General features: G+C 47.9%; 1 protein-coding gene across 5 annotated transcripts in view; it reads left to right on the forward strand.

Moving 5' to 3' along the window:
• Positions 1–18,054, forward strand: part of DZIP1 (DAZ interacting zinc finger protein 1) — a 585,021-nt gene that overhangs the window by 365,297 nt on the left and 201,670 nt on the right. For all 5 annotated transcript variants that reach the window (XM_033947541.1, XM_033947540.1, XM_033947539.1 and 2 more), the window contains one exon: positions 7,338–7,472. In XM_033947541.1, coding sequence (XP_033803432.1) covers positions 7,338–7,472 — 135 coding nt within the window. The remainder of the gene's footprint in view (positions 1–7,337; positions 7,473–18,054) is intronic.

The raw sequence follows: 18,054 nt of genomic DNA on the forward strand, positions 1-18,054 counted from the left end.
GGACTAACTTCATCTGACTTATATCCTATTCAAGGAATGGTCTCCAAACTTGATACTGTAATTGAGATCTCACCAGAGAATTATACAGAGGCAGTTCAGTTCCCTACTTGTCTTTCCTTCTGGTGTTTTCTTCTCCTGTATTATTTATTCTGGTGTTTGCTGTTTTTATTTAGTCACTATAAAATACAGCAGCTGTTCTCATCATTAGATTAGCAGTTTCAAAATGAATAAATTCCAGTTGAATATTAGACTGAATTTTTTTTTTTTTTTACTGATACAAGCAAGTAGGAATGGACCTGTGAGATAAACTGAAGGTGCCTCCAGGTTAGAACTGTAACTTTTTCCTTAGTGCACATTGTCCTAATAATGCATTTTACCAGGATAGTATGTTTGGGTAAGCAGTGCTGCAAAGTTTAGCTAAATTTTGAACAAGACTCAATTCATCCCTCCAGTCCATACAAGGGATCCAACCAGGTTTATCGGAAGTACTATTTTAACTCATTAATAGAAAATAGAAAACTATCATCTGTTTGGGACAGCTAGTATATTACAACTATGATGAAACAATCAATCAGTTTGGGAGTCCTCATTTGTGTGACTGAAATTGCTTGCATATAAATGGTGTCTCTGTAGATCAGTGGTTCCCAAACCTGTCCTGGAGGACCCCCAGACCAATCGGGTTTTCAAGATAGCCCTAACGAATATGCATGACAGAGATTTTCATATAATGGAGATGCCAGGAATGTAGATCTGCTCCATGCATATTCATTAGGGCTATCTTGAAAACCCGACTGGCCTGGGGGTCATTCAGGACAGGTTTGGGAACCACTGCTGTAGATAGATGAATATATTGGTAACCTGTAGTTTGTTTTGTAGGGTGAGGAGGCGCCAGATCAGTCTTCTGGTAAAGCCAGTACTCACCAAATATTAAAATATACTAGTCTTTAAGCCCGTTACATTAACGGGTGCTAGAATAGATGTCTGTCTGTCTGTGTTTCTTTATCTCTCTCTCCTTGGCCGCTGTCTGTGTCCTTCTGTTCCCTCCCCCCGAACAAAGCTGTCTGCCCCCAGCACAGCCCTACCCCCAAAGCAGCCCCCTTTCCCTTTCCCTGTCTCTCCATGGCCTTCTTCTGTCTTCCCCCCAGAGCAAAGTTGTTTACCCTAAGCACACCCCTCCCCCCAAAGCAGCCCCCTTTCCCTCTCCCTGTCTCTCCATGGCCCCTTCGGTCTTCCCCCCAGAGCAAAACTGTCTGTCCCCAGCACACCTCCCCCCCCAAAGCAGTCCCCTTTCCCTCTCCCTATCTCTCCATGGCCCCTTTTGTCTCCCCCCAGCACACCTCCCCCCCAAAGCAGTCCCCTTTCCCTCTCCCTATCTCTCCACGGCCCCTTCTGTCTCCCCTCAACACACCCCTCCCCCCAAAGCAGCCCCCTTTCCCTCTCCCCCTGGCCCCCTGTATTGACCCCCCTGCTTACTCTCCCTCCATCCCGGTGTCTTCTGGCCTGCTCCTCTTCAAAGCAGGCCGCGATCGTGGTGGCCGGCCCCAGCGAACCTTGCAGGCCACTCCCCAACCCAGAAGCACGCTCCCTCCCGACGCGATCCCATGCGTCAGAGGGAACGTGCCACCGAGGCCGGAAAGCGGCCCGCGAGGCCCGCCAAAGCTGGCCATGATCACAGGCTGTCCCGAAGAGGAGGATCAGCAGCAGCAGCAGTGAGCGAGGGCGGGAGGTGTGTTGAGCTTGCTTCGGGTTGGTGAGTGAGGGCGGGAGGAGGGGAGTGGCCAGAGTGATCCCTGGCTGAGTTCTAAAATGGAACACGGCCACGGATCACACACCACAGCAGCAGGGATCACGCTTTTTTAAAAGCGCATGCGCCACTAACGTTTTATTATATAGGATAGGAGAAGTACCGTATTTTCACGCATATAACGCGCTCATTATACACGATTTTACAAACCGTGCATAACCTTGCGCGTTATACGCGTGAGCGCGTTTTACAACTTTTTTTTTACATAGTTCCCCCCGACGTCCGATTCACCCCCCCCCCCGCAGGACCGCTCGCACCCCCACTCCGAAGGACCGCTCGCCCGCACCCCCACCCCGAAGGACCGCTCGCACGCACTCGCACCCGCACCCCACCCTGAAGGACCGCTCACACCCCCACAGCCTCCCGACCCCCCCCCATCATGTAGAAGCTCCTACCGGTGTCCTGCTGCTTCCTCTTGGTGGTCCCGGCCCTTCTGTGAGCCCTGCGCCTGCGCTGCTTCCTCTTCCGGTGGTCCCGCCCTTACATCAGAGAAAGAGCGGGACCGCCGGAAGAGGAAGCAGCGCAGGGCTCACAGAAGGGCCGGGACCGCCAAGAGGAAGCAGCAGAACACCGGTAGGAGCTTCTACATGATGGGGGGGGGTCGGGAGGCTGTGGGGGTGCGAGCGGTCCTTCAGGGTGAGGGTGTGGGTGCGGGTGGGAGTGCGTGCGAGCGGTCCTTCGGGGTGGGGGTGTGGGTGCGGGCGAGTGGTCCTTCGGGGTGGGGGTGCGAGCGGTCCTGCGGGGGGGGTGAATCGACGTCGGGGGGGGGCATCAGACTTTCAGGGTGGGGACAGGACTTCAAGGGGGAGAGGAGAGTCTGGGCGGGCGAAAGGAGAGTCGGGGTGGCCAGAGGAGAGTCGGGGCGGACGAAAGGAGAGTCGGGCGGCGACGGGAGAGTTGGGGCAGCATGAGCGGGATACGGGTGTGCGCGGTATACAAAAATTTTTTTACATATATTTTGGTTTCCCGTGCGCTATACCTGTGTGCGCGTTTTACACGGGTGCGCGTTATCTACGTGAAAATACGGTATCTATGTACGTATGTACTGTTTTCAACAGTAGCCTATCCATGGCTCTGCAGATCACTAGGCACAGACTGAAAGTATGACAAGTGTGGTGCCTGCCATATGTTTGGATGAACTTATGCCCATTATGGAACTACCTATAAGTTTGTCTAAAGTGTTAAGTACTCAGGGGTCAGGGTTGAGGAGGGATTTGCACTTATAGTCATACTTACTCGTTTTGAAAAGTGTGCATGTATACTTCCTTGCAAAATTATCAGCAGAAGCTAATAGGTATAAATGCTTTTAGGTAGTTTTCCTGGGAAAATATAACAGATACATGCATATTACCGTATTTTCACGTAGATAACGCGCACCCATGTAAAACGCGCACACGGGTATAGCGCGCGGAAAACACAAATTTATGTGCAGAAATTTTTATATACCGCGCACACCCGTATACCGCGCATGCTGGCCGACTCTCCTTTCGCCCGCCCCGACTCTCCTCTGGCCACCCCGACTCTCCTTTCGCCCGCCCCGACTCTCCTCTCCCCCTTGAAGTCCTGTCCCCACCCTGAAAGCCTGATGCCACCCCCACGTCCGATTCACCCCCGCTGGACCGCTCGCAACCCCACCCCGAAGGACCGCTCACACGCGCTCCCACCTGCACCCGCACCCCCACCCTGAAGGACCGCTCGCACCCCCACAGCCTCCCGAACCCCCCCCCCCATCATGTAGAAGCTCCTACCGGTGTCCTGCTGCTTTCTCTTGGCGGTCCCGGCCCTTCCGTGAGCCCTGCGCCTGCGCTGCTTCCTCTTCCAGCGGTTCGCCCTTTCTCTAACGTCAATCCCTCTTTCCCCGCCGACTCCCCAACTCCCCGACACGATCGGGGCAAGAGGGAGCTCAAGCCCTCTTGCCCCAGCCAACCGCGGCACCCCCGACACGATTGGGGCAAGAGGGAGCTCAAGCCCTCTTGCCCCAGCCAACCGCGGCATCCCCGACACGATCGGGGCAAGAGGGAGCTCAAGCCCTCTTGCCCCCTGACACGATCGGGGCAAAAGGGAGTCCAAGCCCTCTTGCCCCGCCAACTCCCCAACTCCCCGACACGATCGGGGCAAGAGGGAGCTCAAGACCTCTTGCCCCAGCCAACCGCGGCACCCCCGACACGATCGGGGCAAGAGGGAGCTCAAGCCCTCTTGCCCCCCCCGACACGATCGGGGCAAAAGGGAGCCCAAGCCCTCTTGCCCCGCTGACTTCCCAACTCCCCGACAATATCGGGCCAGGAGGGAGCCCAAACCCTCCTGGCCACGGCGACCCCTACCCCCACCCCGCACTACATTACGGCAGGAGGGATCCCAGGCCCTCCTGCCCTTGACGCAAACCCCCTCCCCCCAACGACCGCCCCCCCAAATAACCTCCGACCGCCCCCCCAGCCGACCCGTGACTCCCCTGGCCGACCCCCACAATACCCCCACCCCCTTCCCCGTACCTTTGTGTAGTTGGCCGGACAGACGGGAGCCAAACCCGCCTGTCCGGCAGGCAGCCAACGACGGAATGAGGCCGGATTGGCCCATCCGTCCCAAAGCTCCGCCTATTGGTGGGGCCTAAGGCGCCTGGGCCAATCAGAATAGGCCAGGGAGCCTTAGGTCCCTCCTGGGGGCGGGGCCTGAGGCATATGGGCCCAACCTGACCATGTGCCCAAGGTCCCGCCCCCAGGAGGGACCTAAGGCTTCCGGGCCTATTCTGATTGGCTCAGGCGCCTTAGGCTCCACCAGTAGGCGAAGCTTTGGGACGGATGGGCCAATCCGGCCTCATTCCGTCGTTGGCTGCCTGCCGGACAGGCGGGTTTGGCTCCTGTCTGTCCGGCCAACTACACAAAGGTACGGGGAAGGGGGGTGGGGGTGTCGTGGGGGTCGGCCAGGGGGGTCGCGGGTTGGCTGGGGGGTGCGGTCGGAGGTTCTTTGGGGGGGTGGTCGTTGGGGGGAGGGGGGTTTGCATCGAGGGCAGGAGGGCCTGGGATCCCTCCTGCCCGTAATGTAGTGGGGGTAGGGGGTCGCCGTGGCCAGGAGGGTTTGGGCTCCCTCCTGGCCCGATATTGTCGGGGAGTTGGGGAGTCGGCGGGGCAAGAGGGCTTTGGCTCCCTTTTGCCCCGATCGTGTCGGGGGGCAAGAGGGCTTAAGCTCCCTCTTGCCCCGATCGTGTCGGGGGTGCCGCGGTTGGCAGGGGCAAGAGGGCTTGAGCTCCCTCTTGCCCCGATCGTGTCGGGGAGTCGGCGGGGCAAGAGGGCTTGACGTTAGAGAAAGGGCGAACCGCTGGAAGAGGAAGCAGCAGGACACCGGTAGGAGCTTCTACATGATGGGGGGGGGGGGTCGGGAGGCTGTGGGGGTGCGAGCGGTCCTTCAGGGTGGGGGTGCGGGTGGGAGTGCGTGCGAGCGGTCCTTCGGGGTGGGGGTGCGTCGGGGGGGGGGAACTATGTAAAAAAAATTTTATATAGCGCGCTCACGCGTATACCGCGCAAGGATATGCACAGTTTGTAAAAACACATATAACGCACGCGTTATATGCGTGAAAATACGGTACTCTCAATTACAGACAGTTATAAATTATCCCCAATGGCCTCAAGTAATTAATTCTTACCTGCTTTAATAAATAATTGGACAGAGGTCAAGTGGGGCAGAAATTTTACTAATCTTTATACAATTATGTGAAGTACTCCTGATTTCCTCTTAAGAACAGAAAGCATTTGATGTGACATTTATGTAGTAACAGGAGAAAGCAAGAGGAGAGGAGAATTCTTCAAATCACAGTATTTTGCATTTAATTATAACTGATCTTGAAAGGATAGAAAATAAATTTACATACTGTTGCCTCACAGCTTCCCTCTGTTGGATTCATCCTAAGTAAATCTAAAATGACAGTCTGTCAAAAAGAATCCGGAAAAGATTACAACTACAATTGCATTGAGCCTGGCATTGAGTAGTTGGCAAAAAACAATTTTAGTAACAGGAGGTTCTGTATGAATACTTGGGATTTTTAAATGAGATATTTCTTAAAGCAGGGGTGCCCACACTTTTTCGGCTTATGAGCTACTTTTAAAATGACCAAGTCAAAATGATCTATCAACAATAGAATTTTTAAAAACAAAGCACACTGTACGTAGAGAAAATGTCAATTATCATTTATATTCCAGGGTTTTTTCAAAGAGGTCAAGGCAGATGACTTTATGCAATGTCACCTCAGTAACAACTATACAAAAATAAGACAAATATACCCCCTCCCTTTTTACTAAACTGCGATAGCGTGTTTTAGTGCAGGGAGCTGTGCTGAAATGCCCCGTGCTGCTCTTGACGCTCATAGGCTCCCTGCGCTAAAAAACGCTATTGCGGTTAGTAAAAGAGGTCCATAGTGCAAAATATAGATAGTAGATATAAATTCTTAAAATGGACACATTTTGATCACTAAATTGAAAATAAAATCATTTTTCCTTCCTTTGTTGTCTGGTGATTTCATGAGTCTCTGGTTGCACTTTCTTCTTCTGACTCTGCATCCAATATTTTTTCCCTTCTTTCAGCCTCCTGTATGCTTCCTCTCCTCCAGACCTCATTCCCTCCCCCAACTTTATCTTCCTCTCTCCTTGCCCCCCTCCCCTTTCTTTCTTTCTCCCTGCCCTCTTCTGTCTTTCTGTCTCCCTGCCCCTTTTCTTTCTGTCTGTCTTTCTCTCTCCATGCCCTCTTTCTTTCTTTCTGTCTCTCGGTCCCCCCTTTCTTTCTTTCTGTCTCCCTGCCTGCCCCCATTCTTTCTTTGTCTTTATTTTTCCCCGCCCTCCCCCAAGCCACCGCCGCCACCATTGGGGAAACAGGCCCCCAAGCTGCCTGCCGCCGAGTTGTGAGCTCTCCCTTCTTCCCGACGCGATAAACAGAAGCACCAGGCCGACCAGCTTTTCACCCAACGTCAATTCTGATGTCGGAGAGGAAGTTCCAGGCCAGCCAGGCAGAGATTGGCTAGCCCGGAACTTCCTCTCCGATGTCGAAATTGACGTCGGGGGAAGAGGGGAAAGCTGGTCGGCCCGGAGCTTCTGTTTACTGTATCAGGAGCAGGTAGAATGTGAAGGCAACACAAGTTTATCACGGAGCCTAGGATAGTTGTTACTGAGGTGACATTGTATAAAGTCATCTGCCTTGACCCAGGATGGGCTCTGCGGTCGACGTGCATTGCCTTTATGATCTTCTGGCCGATTGTGATCGACCTTTTGGGCATCCCTGTCTTAAAGCTTGTGAGAACATGGCCAGCATTTTAAGAACATTGAGAAAGCACATGGTTATCCAGTTCCAAGTCCTACAATGTATCAGCTTCTTATCTTTAATCAGGATAGCACTGGTTTTCGTTACTTTCTTTTTTATCCAGCTTGTTTGTGATCTGCACCCCTGTTATTGGACTCAGTAAATAGCAATAGCACTAAAAAATTTAATATTATAGCTCTTTGATATAATGTTTGAGTATTTGCTGAGCTTTTAATAGTCTATCACCTTTTAGCATCTTATTGAGATACAGAAGAACAATATGCAAGTTACATCCAACTTAGGCACTTTGAAAGACAGCCAACCTTATGAATTTGAAGAAGACAGAAAGAATCAGCAGGAAAACTTGAAAGAATTTCTTGACAAACAGGTGGGTTTTCTCAATATTTCATTTACAAACTGTTTTAATAAATGATAATGATAAATTCTAGCCAAAGCTTAATTGGTATAAAACTTAAGTGCGTAACATCACATCAGAACAACACACAGGTACAAAACAAGAAAAGGGAGACTTTTGTATGATGCTAGCATAACATCGCCTAGTCATATATTAAGACTTACAGACTCTAAAATTCCTCAACTCTCAAGAACCCCACCACAAATCTAGATAGTTATCATAAATGGGGTAACTCTTTGCCTTAATTAACCATCTCATCTATTCTGTATTCCCATTAACTGACTAACTAACCCTCACTCACATCTAGTTCCAATAATTCATACCATCTCTAGTCTACTATTGCAACCCTTCCCAACCCTTTTGCCAATCCCTTCTTCACAAGAGTCTCCCTCAACCAGTCCAATCTCCTTCTACCATTCTTTAAACTTCTCTGGTTATAGCACTTTTGTATTTATTGGGAACTTGCTTTACCACCTTAACTGACCAAGTAGGACAAAGCAATTTTATAGGCTAAAGCAGTGTTTTTCAACCGCTGTTCCGTGGCACACTAGTGTGCCGCGAGATGTTGCCTGGTGTGCCGTACGGTCAGGGCCGCCATCAGGGCAGTACCACCAGTCTAGGGAGAGGGGCGGTCCGCCCCACGTGGACAGGAGAGAGCTGGACGGGGGACCCGCGGAGTTCATTACATCTCGAGCCGCGAGGCTCGTCTTCTGTTCCTGCCTGCCCTGCAGCTAACATATAGCCGATCGCAAGTGTTCCCCGATGTCAGCGCTGACGTCGGAGGGAGGGCTTAAGCAAAGCAGGCAGGAAGCAGAAGACAAGCCTCGCGGCTTGAGCTTCGTTTTGCTGAGAAAGTTGCAAAGATGGGCTGGTAGGCAAACACGGAACACAAAAGGGGGGAGGGAGTGCGTTTTGGACACAAGGCATGAACTTGGGAGAAAGGAAGGGAGGGAAAGAGATGCTGAGGTGGGGGAGGGAATGCGTTTTTGGACACAGAAGAAATGGACTTGGGAGAGAGAAAGGGAAGGAGAGAGGAAGGGAGGGAAAGAGATGCTGAGGTGGGGGAGGGAATGCGTTTTTGGACACAGAAGAAATGGACTTGGGAGAGAGGAAGGGAGGGAAAGAGATGCTGAGGTGGGGGAGGGAATGCGTTTTTGGACACAGAAGAAATGGACTTGGGAGAGAGGAAGGGAGAGAAAGAGATGCTGAGGTGGGGGAGGGAATGAGTGTTTGGACACAGAAGGCATGGACTTTGGAGAGAGGAAGGGAGGGAAAGAGATGGTTGTGTACATGGGGAATAGAAGAAAGGAGAATTTTTGGTCATAGGGAGGGAGTGAGGTACAGATAGTGGCATACCAGGGTGGGGGGGGGGCGGTCTGCCCCACCCCGGGTTTACGTCCCAAGGGGGTGCACAGCTGGCCACCCTCCAGTGTTGTCCCTAGGCCGGCAAACTGCGGCTCTTTAGCCACTTGAGTGCCACCGCCGCCAACGGTGTTGTTGGCGGTGGCAGCATTATAAAATACTTTCTTTGTGTTTATTTGATTCCTATTCAAGAGAATTACTTTATATATAGTCAATATAGGCACAGAGTTAAATTTTTTAACATTTTCTAATGGTGGTGTGCCTCGTGATTTTTTTCATGAAACAAGTGTGCCTTTGCCCAAAAAAGGTTGAAAAACACTGGGCTAAAGCACTTAATAGAAAGGAACTACACAGTCTCAGATAATAAAGCCAGCATTCAACCAACAAAAAGAAAGACAGTTTTACAAGGCAGTCACTCAATTCTTCCTGGCTCCAGTCCAATCAATTACCATAAGTGTCCTGAAAGAGCCAGGTTTTTAATGTCTATTTTAATTTTTTTGGAAGATAGTTCAGCACAAATTACAATTGGGCCATAAATTAAAAGGCACCGTGTTTAGTGGTTTCCAGTGATGGTGGTATCCTAATAATATTTATTTTTCATCCTGCCATATCACTCCAAATGATTGGTTTGTGTCCCTTCCTGACCAACAGATGATATCATCAGTATAATGAATAGTGTAGACTGCCGACTGCCGACACTCAGTATTTTTCTACCTCAAGCAGATTGTGCAGTTTGGGCTGATGCAGTAGGTTGTCCTGGCTCCCCATAGCACAGGCTATATGACTGCCCGCAATCCTGGCCATGGGTTTGAAGACAAAGATCAAAGATTTTGGCATGCTAGATGTTAGGAGAATTCTTCTCTATTATCTTGCAACAAATGATTTTCATCTCACAGATCATGATAAAAGGGATGTAACTTCTCTCATATGAGTAAAGGCTAAAGAGGTTACGGCTCTTCATCTTGGAAAAGAAATAGCTGAAAGGGGATATGATTGAGGTCTACAAAATTCTGAGTGGTGTAGAATGGGTAAAATTAAATCGATTTCAAAATTACAAAGACTAGGGTAACACTATTCCCCCCTCCCCCTCACTTTTATCAAGCTGCTGCTGAGCAGTGCAAGCTAAATGTCGAGCCGCCAATAGGATTAGAATGGGCTGCTTGGCATTTAGCTTGTGTTGCTTGGCAGTGTGTCTTGATAAAAGGGGGGATATATGAGGTTACATGGAGAAAGTATTTTTTTCACTCAATAAGAACTTAAGAATAGCCTTACTGGGTCAGGCCAAAGGTCCATCAAGCTCAGTAACCCGTTCTCACAGTTGCCAATCCAGCTCACTAGTACCTGACCAAAACCCAAGGAGTAGCAACATTCCGTGCTACCGATCTAGGGCGAGCACTGTCTTTCCCTGTCTTTCTCAATAACAGACTGGACTTTTCCTCCAGGATTTTGTCCAAACCCTTCTTAAAACCAGCTATGCAATCCGCTCTTATCGCAACCTCTGGCAAGTCATTCCAGAGCTTAACTATATTCTCTGACTGAAAAAATATTTCCTCCTATTGGTTATTTATTTATTAGAATTTCAATTTTTCATGATCACAACAATCATTTGGAAAATATAGTATCAACAGATTAAGAAGCAAAAAAGGAAAAATATAAAATAAGGCAATACAGTTTATCTTAGCTTTGTTAATACTGTTAACTAGTCCACTATCTTGAAGGGAGGTAGCACAAGAATATAACGGAGAAAATTGTTTTCAATAATTATTAAAGGAAAAAAGATAATCTGTCCTGAAGTAGGCCTGGTTTTCCAATTACTAACATCATTATAAGAACATAAGAACATAAGAACTGCCTTCTCCGGATCAGACCTTCGGTCCATCAAGTCCGGCGATCCGCACACGCGGAGGCCCTGCCAGGTGTACACCTGGCGTAATTTATAGTCCACCATATCCTTATATGCCTCTCTTAAGGAGATATGCATCTAGTTTGCTCTTGAAGCCTAGGACGGTCGATTCCGCCATAATCTCCTCTGGGAGGGCATTCCAGGTGTCAACCACTCTCTGGGTGAAGCAGAACTTCCTGACATTAGTCCTGAATCTGTCCCCCCTTAGCTTCATTACATGTCCTCTAGTCCGTGTCAAATTGGACAATGTAAATAATCTTCTCTGCTCTATTTTGTCGATTCCTTTCAGTATTTTGAAGGTCTCGATCATATCCCCACGCAGTCTCCTTTTCTCAAGGGAGAACAATCCTAGTGTTATAAGTCTGTCCTCGTATTCCAGTTTCTCCATACCCTTCACCAGTTTTGTTGCTCGTCTCTGCACCCTCTCCAGCAGTTTTATATCCTTCTTTAGGTAGGGAGACCAATGTTGGATGCAGTATTCCAAGTGTGGTCTGACCATTGCCCTATAAAGCGGCATTATAACTTTCTCCGATCTACTCGAGATTTCTTTCTTTATCATGCCCAACATTCTATTTGCCTTCTTTGCCGCTGCCGCGCATTGTGCCGACGGCTTCAGGGTCCTATCTATCAGTACACCCAGGTCCTTTTCTTGTTCACTCCTCCCCAGAGTTGCACCTGACATTGTATACTCGTATTCCTTATTCTTATTGCCTAAATGCATTACCTTGCATTTCTCCACATTGAACTTCATCTGCCATTTCTCCGCCCATGTTTCTAACCGACACAAGTCACTCTGGAGTTTCTCTCTATCCTCCTGCGATCTGATTGCCTGGCATAGTTTTGTATCGTCTGCAAACTTGATGATCTCACTGGATGTTCCTTCCTCCAGGTCATTGATATAAATATTAAAAAGGATCGGCCCAAGTACCGAGCCCTGGGGTACACCACTAGTCACTTTCTCCCAGTCGGAGAACTTCCCATTTATGCCCACTCTCTGCTTTCAGTTTTCCAGCCATTTGCCTATCCATCTTTGTATATCCACCTCTATGCCATGGCTTTGTAGTTTCCTGAGAAGTCTTTCATGTGGAACTTTGTCGAACGCTTTCTGGAAGTCCAAGTATATTATGTCCACCGGCTTCCCACTATCAATTTGCTCGTTCACGGTCTCAAAAAATTGGAGTAAATTCGTCAAACATGATTTCCCTTTCCTGAATCCATGTTGACTGGGTTTCATCAAGTCGTGTGCGTCCAAGTGCCGGACTATGCTATCCTTGATCAGTGCTTCAACCATCTTGCCAGGGACAGACGTAAGACTCACAGGTCTATAGTTGCCCGGTTCCCCTCTCGATCCTTTTTTGAAAATTGGGGTGACGTTCGCTATCCTCCAGTCGTCCGGTATCTGTCCAGTTCTGATTGTCAGATTTGCAAGTTTTTGCAATAACTCTCCGATTTCAACCTTCAATTCCTTTAAGACTCTCAGATGAATCCCATCCGGTCCAGGTGATTTGTCACTTTTAAGTTTGTCGATCTGATAGTATATCTGGTCTAAGTCCACTTCAACTGTGGTGAGGCTGTCTTCTATTTCTCCTGCAAACACTTTCTCCGCTTCAGGTATTGTTGAGGTGTCCTCCTTCGTAAAAACGGACGCAAAGAAGGAATTTAGTTTGTCTGCGATTTGTTTATCTTCCTTGATGTACCCTTTTCTTCCCTGGTCGTCCAGGGGTCCCACTGCCTCTTTTGCAGGTTTTTTCCCTTTCACGTATCTAAAGAAGGGCTTGAAGTTTTTGGCCTCCTGGGCTATTTTTTCCTCATATTCCTGTTTTGCATCCCTCACCGCCTTGTGACATTTCTTCTGATCATCTTTATGTTTGTTCCAGGCTTCGGTTGTCTTTATGCATTTCCATTTTTTGAAAGAGTCCTTCTTTTCTTTTATGGCTTCCTTCACCTGTATGGTAAGCCATGCCGGTTCTCTTTTGCTCTTTGTTCTCCGATCTTTGGAAATCCTCGGAATGTAGAGATCTTGTGCTTCTGTGATAGTATTTTTCAGTAGGGTCCATGCCTGATCAACCGTTTCAAGTTTGTCCACCATCTTCTCGAGTCGTTTTTCTACCATGGCTCTCATGCTATCGTATTTACCCTTTTTAAAGTTCAAGGTGGTGGTTAAGGTTTTGGCATGTTTCCCTTTCCCGATGTCAAGTTTAAAGTTGATTACATTGTGATCACTCGTTCCCAGTGGAACCATGACTTCCACTTCTGTTATCGGTCCCGTGAGGCCATTTAGGACCAAGTCCAAGGTGGCGTTGCCTCTTGTCGGCTCTTTTACCATTTGTTCCAGGAAGCAATCCCCTAGCACCTCCAGGAACTTGGCCTCCTTGCCGCAGTTGGAGGTTGCTAGTTTCCAGTCTATCCCTGGGAAATTGAAGTCTCCCAATATAATTATATTGCCTGTCTTGCATTCTTGTTTGATTTCCTCCATCATTTCTTAGTCAGTTTCCTCCGCCTGTCCTGGTGGACGATAGTAAAGGCCAATTTTCGTATCTGCGCCATATTGACCAGGAATTTTGATCCAGAGTGACTCAAGCTTCTCTTTTATTTCTGTTGTAACCATTTCAACAGAATCTATTCCCTCCTTAACATATAGAGCAATACCTCCACCTTTCTGCCCTACTCGATCTCTTCTATACAGTTTGTATCCCTGTAGTACTGTGTCCCATTTGTTTTCTTCATTCCACCATGTTTCTGTTATGCCAATGATATCCAATATGTCATGTCTTGCTATTGTCTCTAGTTCCCCCATTTTGTTACCTAGACTTCTAGCATTCGTATACATACATCTAAGTTCCCTTCGTGTTACCTTTTTGGACCTTCTACTCTTGGCCGTCCCTGTAGTTTCAATTACGGTATCCTTTACTGCTCCTGTGTTATCACCCTTGTTTGCTGTGTGGTCGTCCCCTCCTGTGTCTGAGTTGTCCCTTCCTGCTTTTTCTCCCTTATTGGCTGTGAGGTCGTCTTCTCTTGTGTAGGAGTAGTTGTCCTTTGCTTCTTCGTCAGGGCATCCTGCTATCCGTGCCATCGACCGGTGGTCGACTGTCGGCTTTCCCCTATCTTTCAGTTTAAAGCCTTCTCGACTGCCTTCTTCATGTTGCCTGCCAAAACTCTTGCTCCTTCCTTGTTGAGGTGTAGTCCATCCCTTCTGTAGTACTTGCTTTTTCCCCAGAACGCCGTCCATTCTTGTATGTTAATAGGTGTACTAGCCGAAATCACCTCTTTACTCAAAATAAACCTGGAAAGCTTGAAGATTAACCAAACATTTATAGGGAAGTCTAAGGCAGGGCTTTGGAGTCAGAGTTGGAGACAATTTGGGGTACTGGAGTTGGAGTCGTGGGTATCAGGAACTGAGAGTCTGAGTCTAAGGACAAATGTTGCACCCAGTTTTAAGACCTGAGGTCGTAATAATAGAAATTGCTTCCTCTTTTTCTGTGTAATTCTGGATACATCTGGGTACATTCTGATTTTATAACTCATAAACAATTTATCTTTATGTTTAAAGAACATTCTTAATAACCATTCTCTATCTGAGTCTAGCGCTAATTGAACAAACCACATAGCAGTTAAAACTGGTTCTATATCTGATCTTTCTAATATATTTGTTAGATCTAAAGCATCTACTACTAGATCTTGCTGATCTTCCATTACCATATATACTTGAATATAAACTGGGATTTTTGGGCCAAAAAATTGGCCCAAAAAGGGGGTCCCAGTTTATATTCAGGTCATCCCCCAGTGACCACCCAAAACCCTCCCGGACTTCCTGCAGGCCTGCCTTAGGCCGGGACAGGAGGGATCCTTCCCATCTCCTGCCCTGGCTGACACTAATAATTACCACCCTTCCTCGCATACCTGTTCCCTGGTTGTCCAGCGTGTATCCTGTTCTAAAATCCTCCCAAAGATTGTAAATGTAGTAGCCAGTGGCGCTTCTGGGCCGGCACGCAAGAGCGAGCTTTTCGTGCTGCTGGCCGGCCCTGCACCGCTCCTTGATAGGCTGCCGCAAGTTCTTGCGGGATTCGTGGTTCTCACAGCAGCCTATCAAGGAGCGGTGCAGGGCCGTCCGGCAGCACGAAAAGCTCGCTCCTGCATGCCGGCCCAGGTGCATTTCTGGCTACTACCTTTACAAAGGAGAATTTCAGGTGGGATACATGCTGGACCACCAGGAACAGGTATGCGAGGGAGGGAGGGTGGTAATTATTAGTGTTGGTTGGGGCAGGAGATGGGAGGGATCCCTCCTTCCCAGCCTACCACTAGGTGGTTTAAGTTAAGGGGAAGGGTTAATCTGTCCGGGTTAGAGGGCAGTGGGGAGTATGGGACAAGCCATTGTGACATCACTGATAAGGTTGACTCTTTTTAGGGGGAAGAGGGTACAGGGAAGGAAGGTGGGACAGTGTTCAGAGCCTGGTAGGGAAGGGGGCTTGGTTCACAGCTTGGTAGGGAATGGGACTGAGGGCAGGGAAGGGAGGGAAGGGGGCTGGGTGCAGAACTTAGCAGGGAGGAGGGGTGAGTGCAGAACTTGGCAGGGCAGGACACTTGAATATTAAGCTGCCCGACTTATATTTGAGTCAACTATTTTTCCTCCTTTTGGGGGGAAAAATGGAGGTCTCGACTTATATTCTGATCGACTTACATTCGAGTATATACAGTAATTTCTTCTTTCCCAAAGAGAGATAGTAAATCTTTGAGATTGGAGGATATGATGTTTCTGGAACTTTCAATATCTCTGAAAAATATCTCTTGAACAAATCAAGAGCCAACATAAGAACATAAGAGTTGCCGCTGCTGGGTCAGACCAGTGGTCCATCGAGCCCAGCAGTCCACTCACGCGGTGGCCCTTAGGTCAAAGACCAGTGCCCTATTTGAGTCTAGCCTTACCTGCGTATGTTCTGGTCCAGCAGGAACTTATCTAACCTTTTCTTGAATCCCTGAAGGTGCTTTCCCCTGTAACAGCCTCTGGAAGAGTGTTCCAGATTTCTACCACTCTCTGGGTGAAGAAGAACTTCCTTACGTTTGTACGGAATCTATCTCCTTTTAACTTTAGCGCCTTTTAACTTGTTCTCTCCACCTTGGAGAGGGTGAATCGTCTCTCTTTCTCTACTAAGTCAATTCCCTTCAATATCTTGAATGTTTCGATCATGTCCCCTCTGTCTCCTCTTTTCAAGGGAGAAGAGACCCAGTTTCTCTAGCCTCTCATTGTATGGCAACTCCTCCAGTCCCTTAACCATTTTTGTCGTTCTTCTCTGGACCCTTTCAAGTAGTGCTATGTCCTTTTTCATGTACGGCGACCAGTGTTGGACGCAGTATTCCAGGTGGGGGCATACCATAGCCTGGTACAGCGGCATGATAACCTTCTCAGATCTGTTCGTGATCACCTTCTTAATCATTCCTAGCATTTTGTTCACCCTTATCACCGCCGCCACACATTGCCTGGACGGTTTCATTCACTTGTCTACAAGTACTCCCAAATCTCTTTCCTGGGGGCTCTCTCCGAGTATAGCACCGGACATCCTGTATTTGTGCATATGATTTTTGTTACCGACATGCATCACCTTGCACTTATCCATGTTGAACCTCATTTGCCATTTCGCAGCCATTCCTCGAGTATGTTTTATGTCTCGTTGTAGGACTTCACAATCCTTCTGTGTCCTCACTACTCTGAATAACTTTGTATCATCCGCAAATTTAATCACCTTACTCATTGTGCCAATTTCTAAGTCATTTATAAATATGTTGAAGAGCACGGAACCGAGCACCGAACCCTGCGACACTCCACTCGTAACGCTTTTCCAGTCCGAGTATTGCCTGTTTACCCCCAATCTCTCTTTCCTATCCGCCAACCAGTTTTTAATCCATGTGAGTATTATCACTCTCAATTCCATGTCTCACAATTTTTCGAAGTAGACGTTCATGCAAGACCTTGTCGAACGCCTTCTGAAAATGTAGATTTATGATGTCGGCTGGGTCACCCTTGTCTATCTGCCTATTTACTCCCTCGAAGAAGTGCAGTAAGTTTGTCAAGCAAGATCTTCCTTTGCTGAAGCCGTGCTGACTGGTCCTCATCAGTTTGTGTCCGTTAAGGTGATCAATGATGCGGTCCTTTATCAGTGCCTCTACTATCTTTCCCGGTACTGAAGTCAGACTCACCGGTCTGTAGTTTCCTGGATCTCCCCTTGAATCTTTCTGGAAGATCAGCGTAACATTCACCACTTTCCAGTCTTCCGGAATATTTCCTGATTTGATCGACAGATTTGCTATTAGTTAAAGCAGTTCAGCTATAACCCCTTTCAGTTCCTTGAATACCCTCGGCTGGATGCTGTCCGGTTCCGGGGATTTATCATTTTAAGCCTATCAATCTGTCTGCATACTTCTTCTAGGCTGACCGTCGACCCTCTCAGTTTCCCATCTTCATTTCCTGTGTATAGCCTGTTTGCTTCTGATATATTGGATATATCCTCTTCGGTAAATGCAGACGCAGGAAATGTGTTCAGTTTGTCGGCGATTGCTTTGACATAGTTGATAGCTTAGAAAAATTAATTAATCTGAGATTTTGTCTCCTTGTTACATTTTCCAATGTCTCTAGTTTATAGTTAATATTTCCATTATATTTTATTAGGAGATGATTTTGTGGTTCTAGTATATTTTCTTGCTCCAGAACTTTAGTTTTCAGTTTTCCCACTCTGTGTTGCAATTTTGAAGTCTCCGATAGTAAGCCAGAACAATGAATAGTTAAAGTTTGAATCTGAGTTCCCAAAGAAATTTGTAACATTGAAATGGCTTCCCATATCAAATTTAGGTCAATTACAGGGGAGATTGAAAAAGTCATTTGAAAGTTTTAATTTTTACAGTACCTGAAAGCAATTCAGTCTGAGAAGGTTTCTGCGAGTCACCAGCCGACTCCAAGACTTCGCTCAATGACAAACACAATGCTGAGATGGTGGAAATCCTTTATGCTGCAAAGTCTTCTCTTTTCTCACAGCTTTCAGACATTGCTGATATCGAACGATACCAGTCAGGGAAGGGGCTGTTCCGGCATTCTCCGCTCCTCTGGAGAGTGGCTGATAGCCTCAAGGGAAGCTCGAGAGTTTCCCATTCTACTCTCTCTTCCGGCTGAGGACTTCTCATCCGGTTTCGTTCCAGAGCCGCATTATACAAAAGCATCCATTGGGCCAGGCTATTGTGTCACAGACCCGGGTTCAGAAGGAAAAACCCAGGTCTTAGATTTCCTTTTCACCATCAGATAAA

The sequence above is a fragment of the Geotrypetes seraphini genome, chromosome 6 (assembly GCF_902459505.1).
Source record: "Geotrypetes seraphini chromosome 6, aGeoSer1.1, whole genome shotgun sequence".
Lineage (NCBI taxonomy): Eukaryota > Metazoa > Chordata > Amphibia > Gymnophiona > Dermophiidae > Geotrypetes > Geotrypetes seraphini.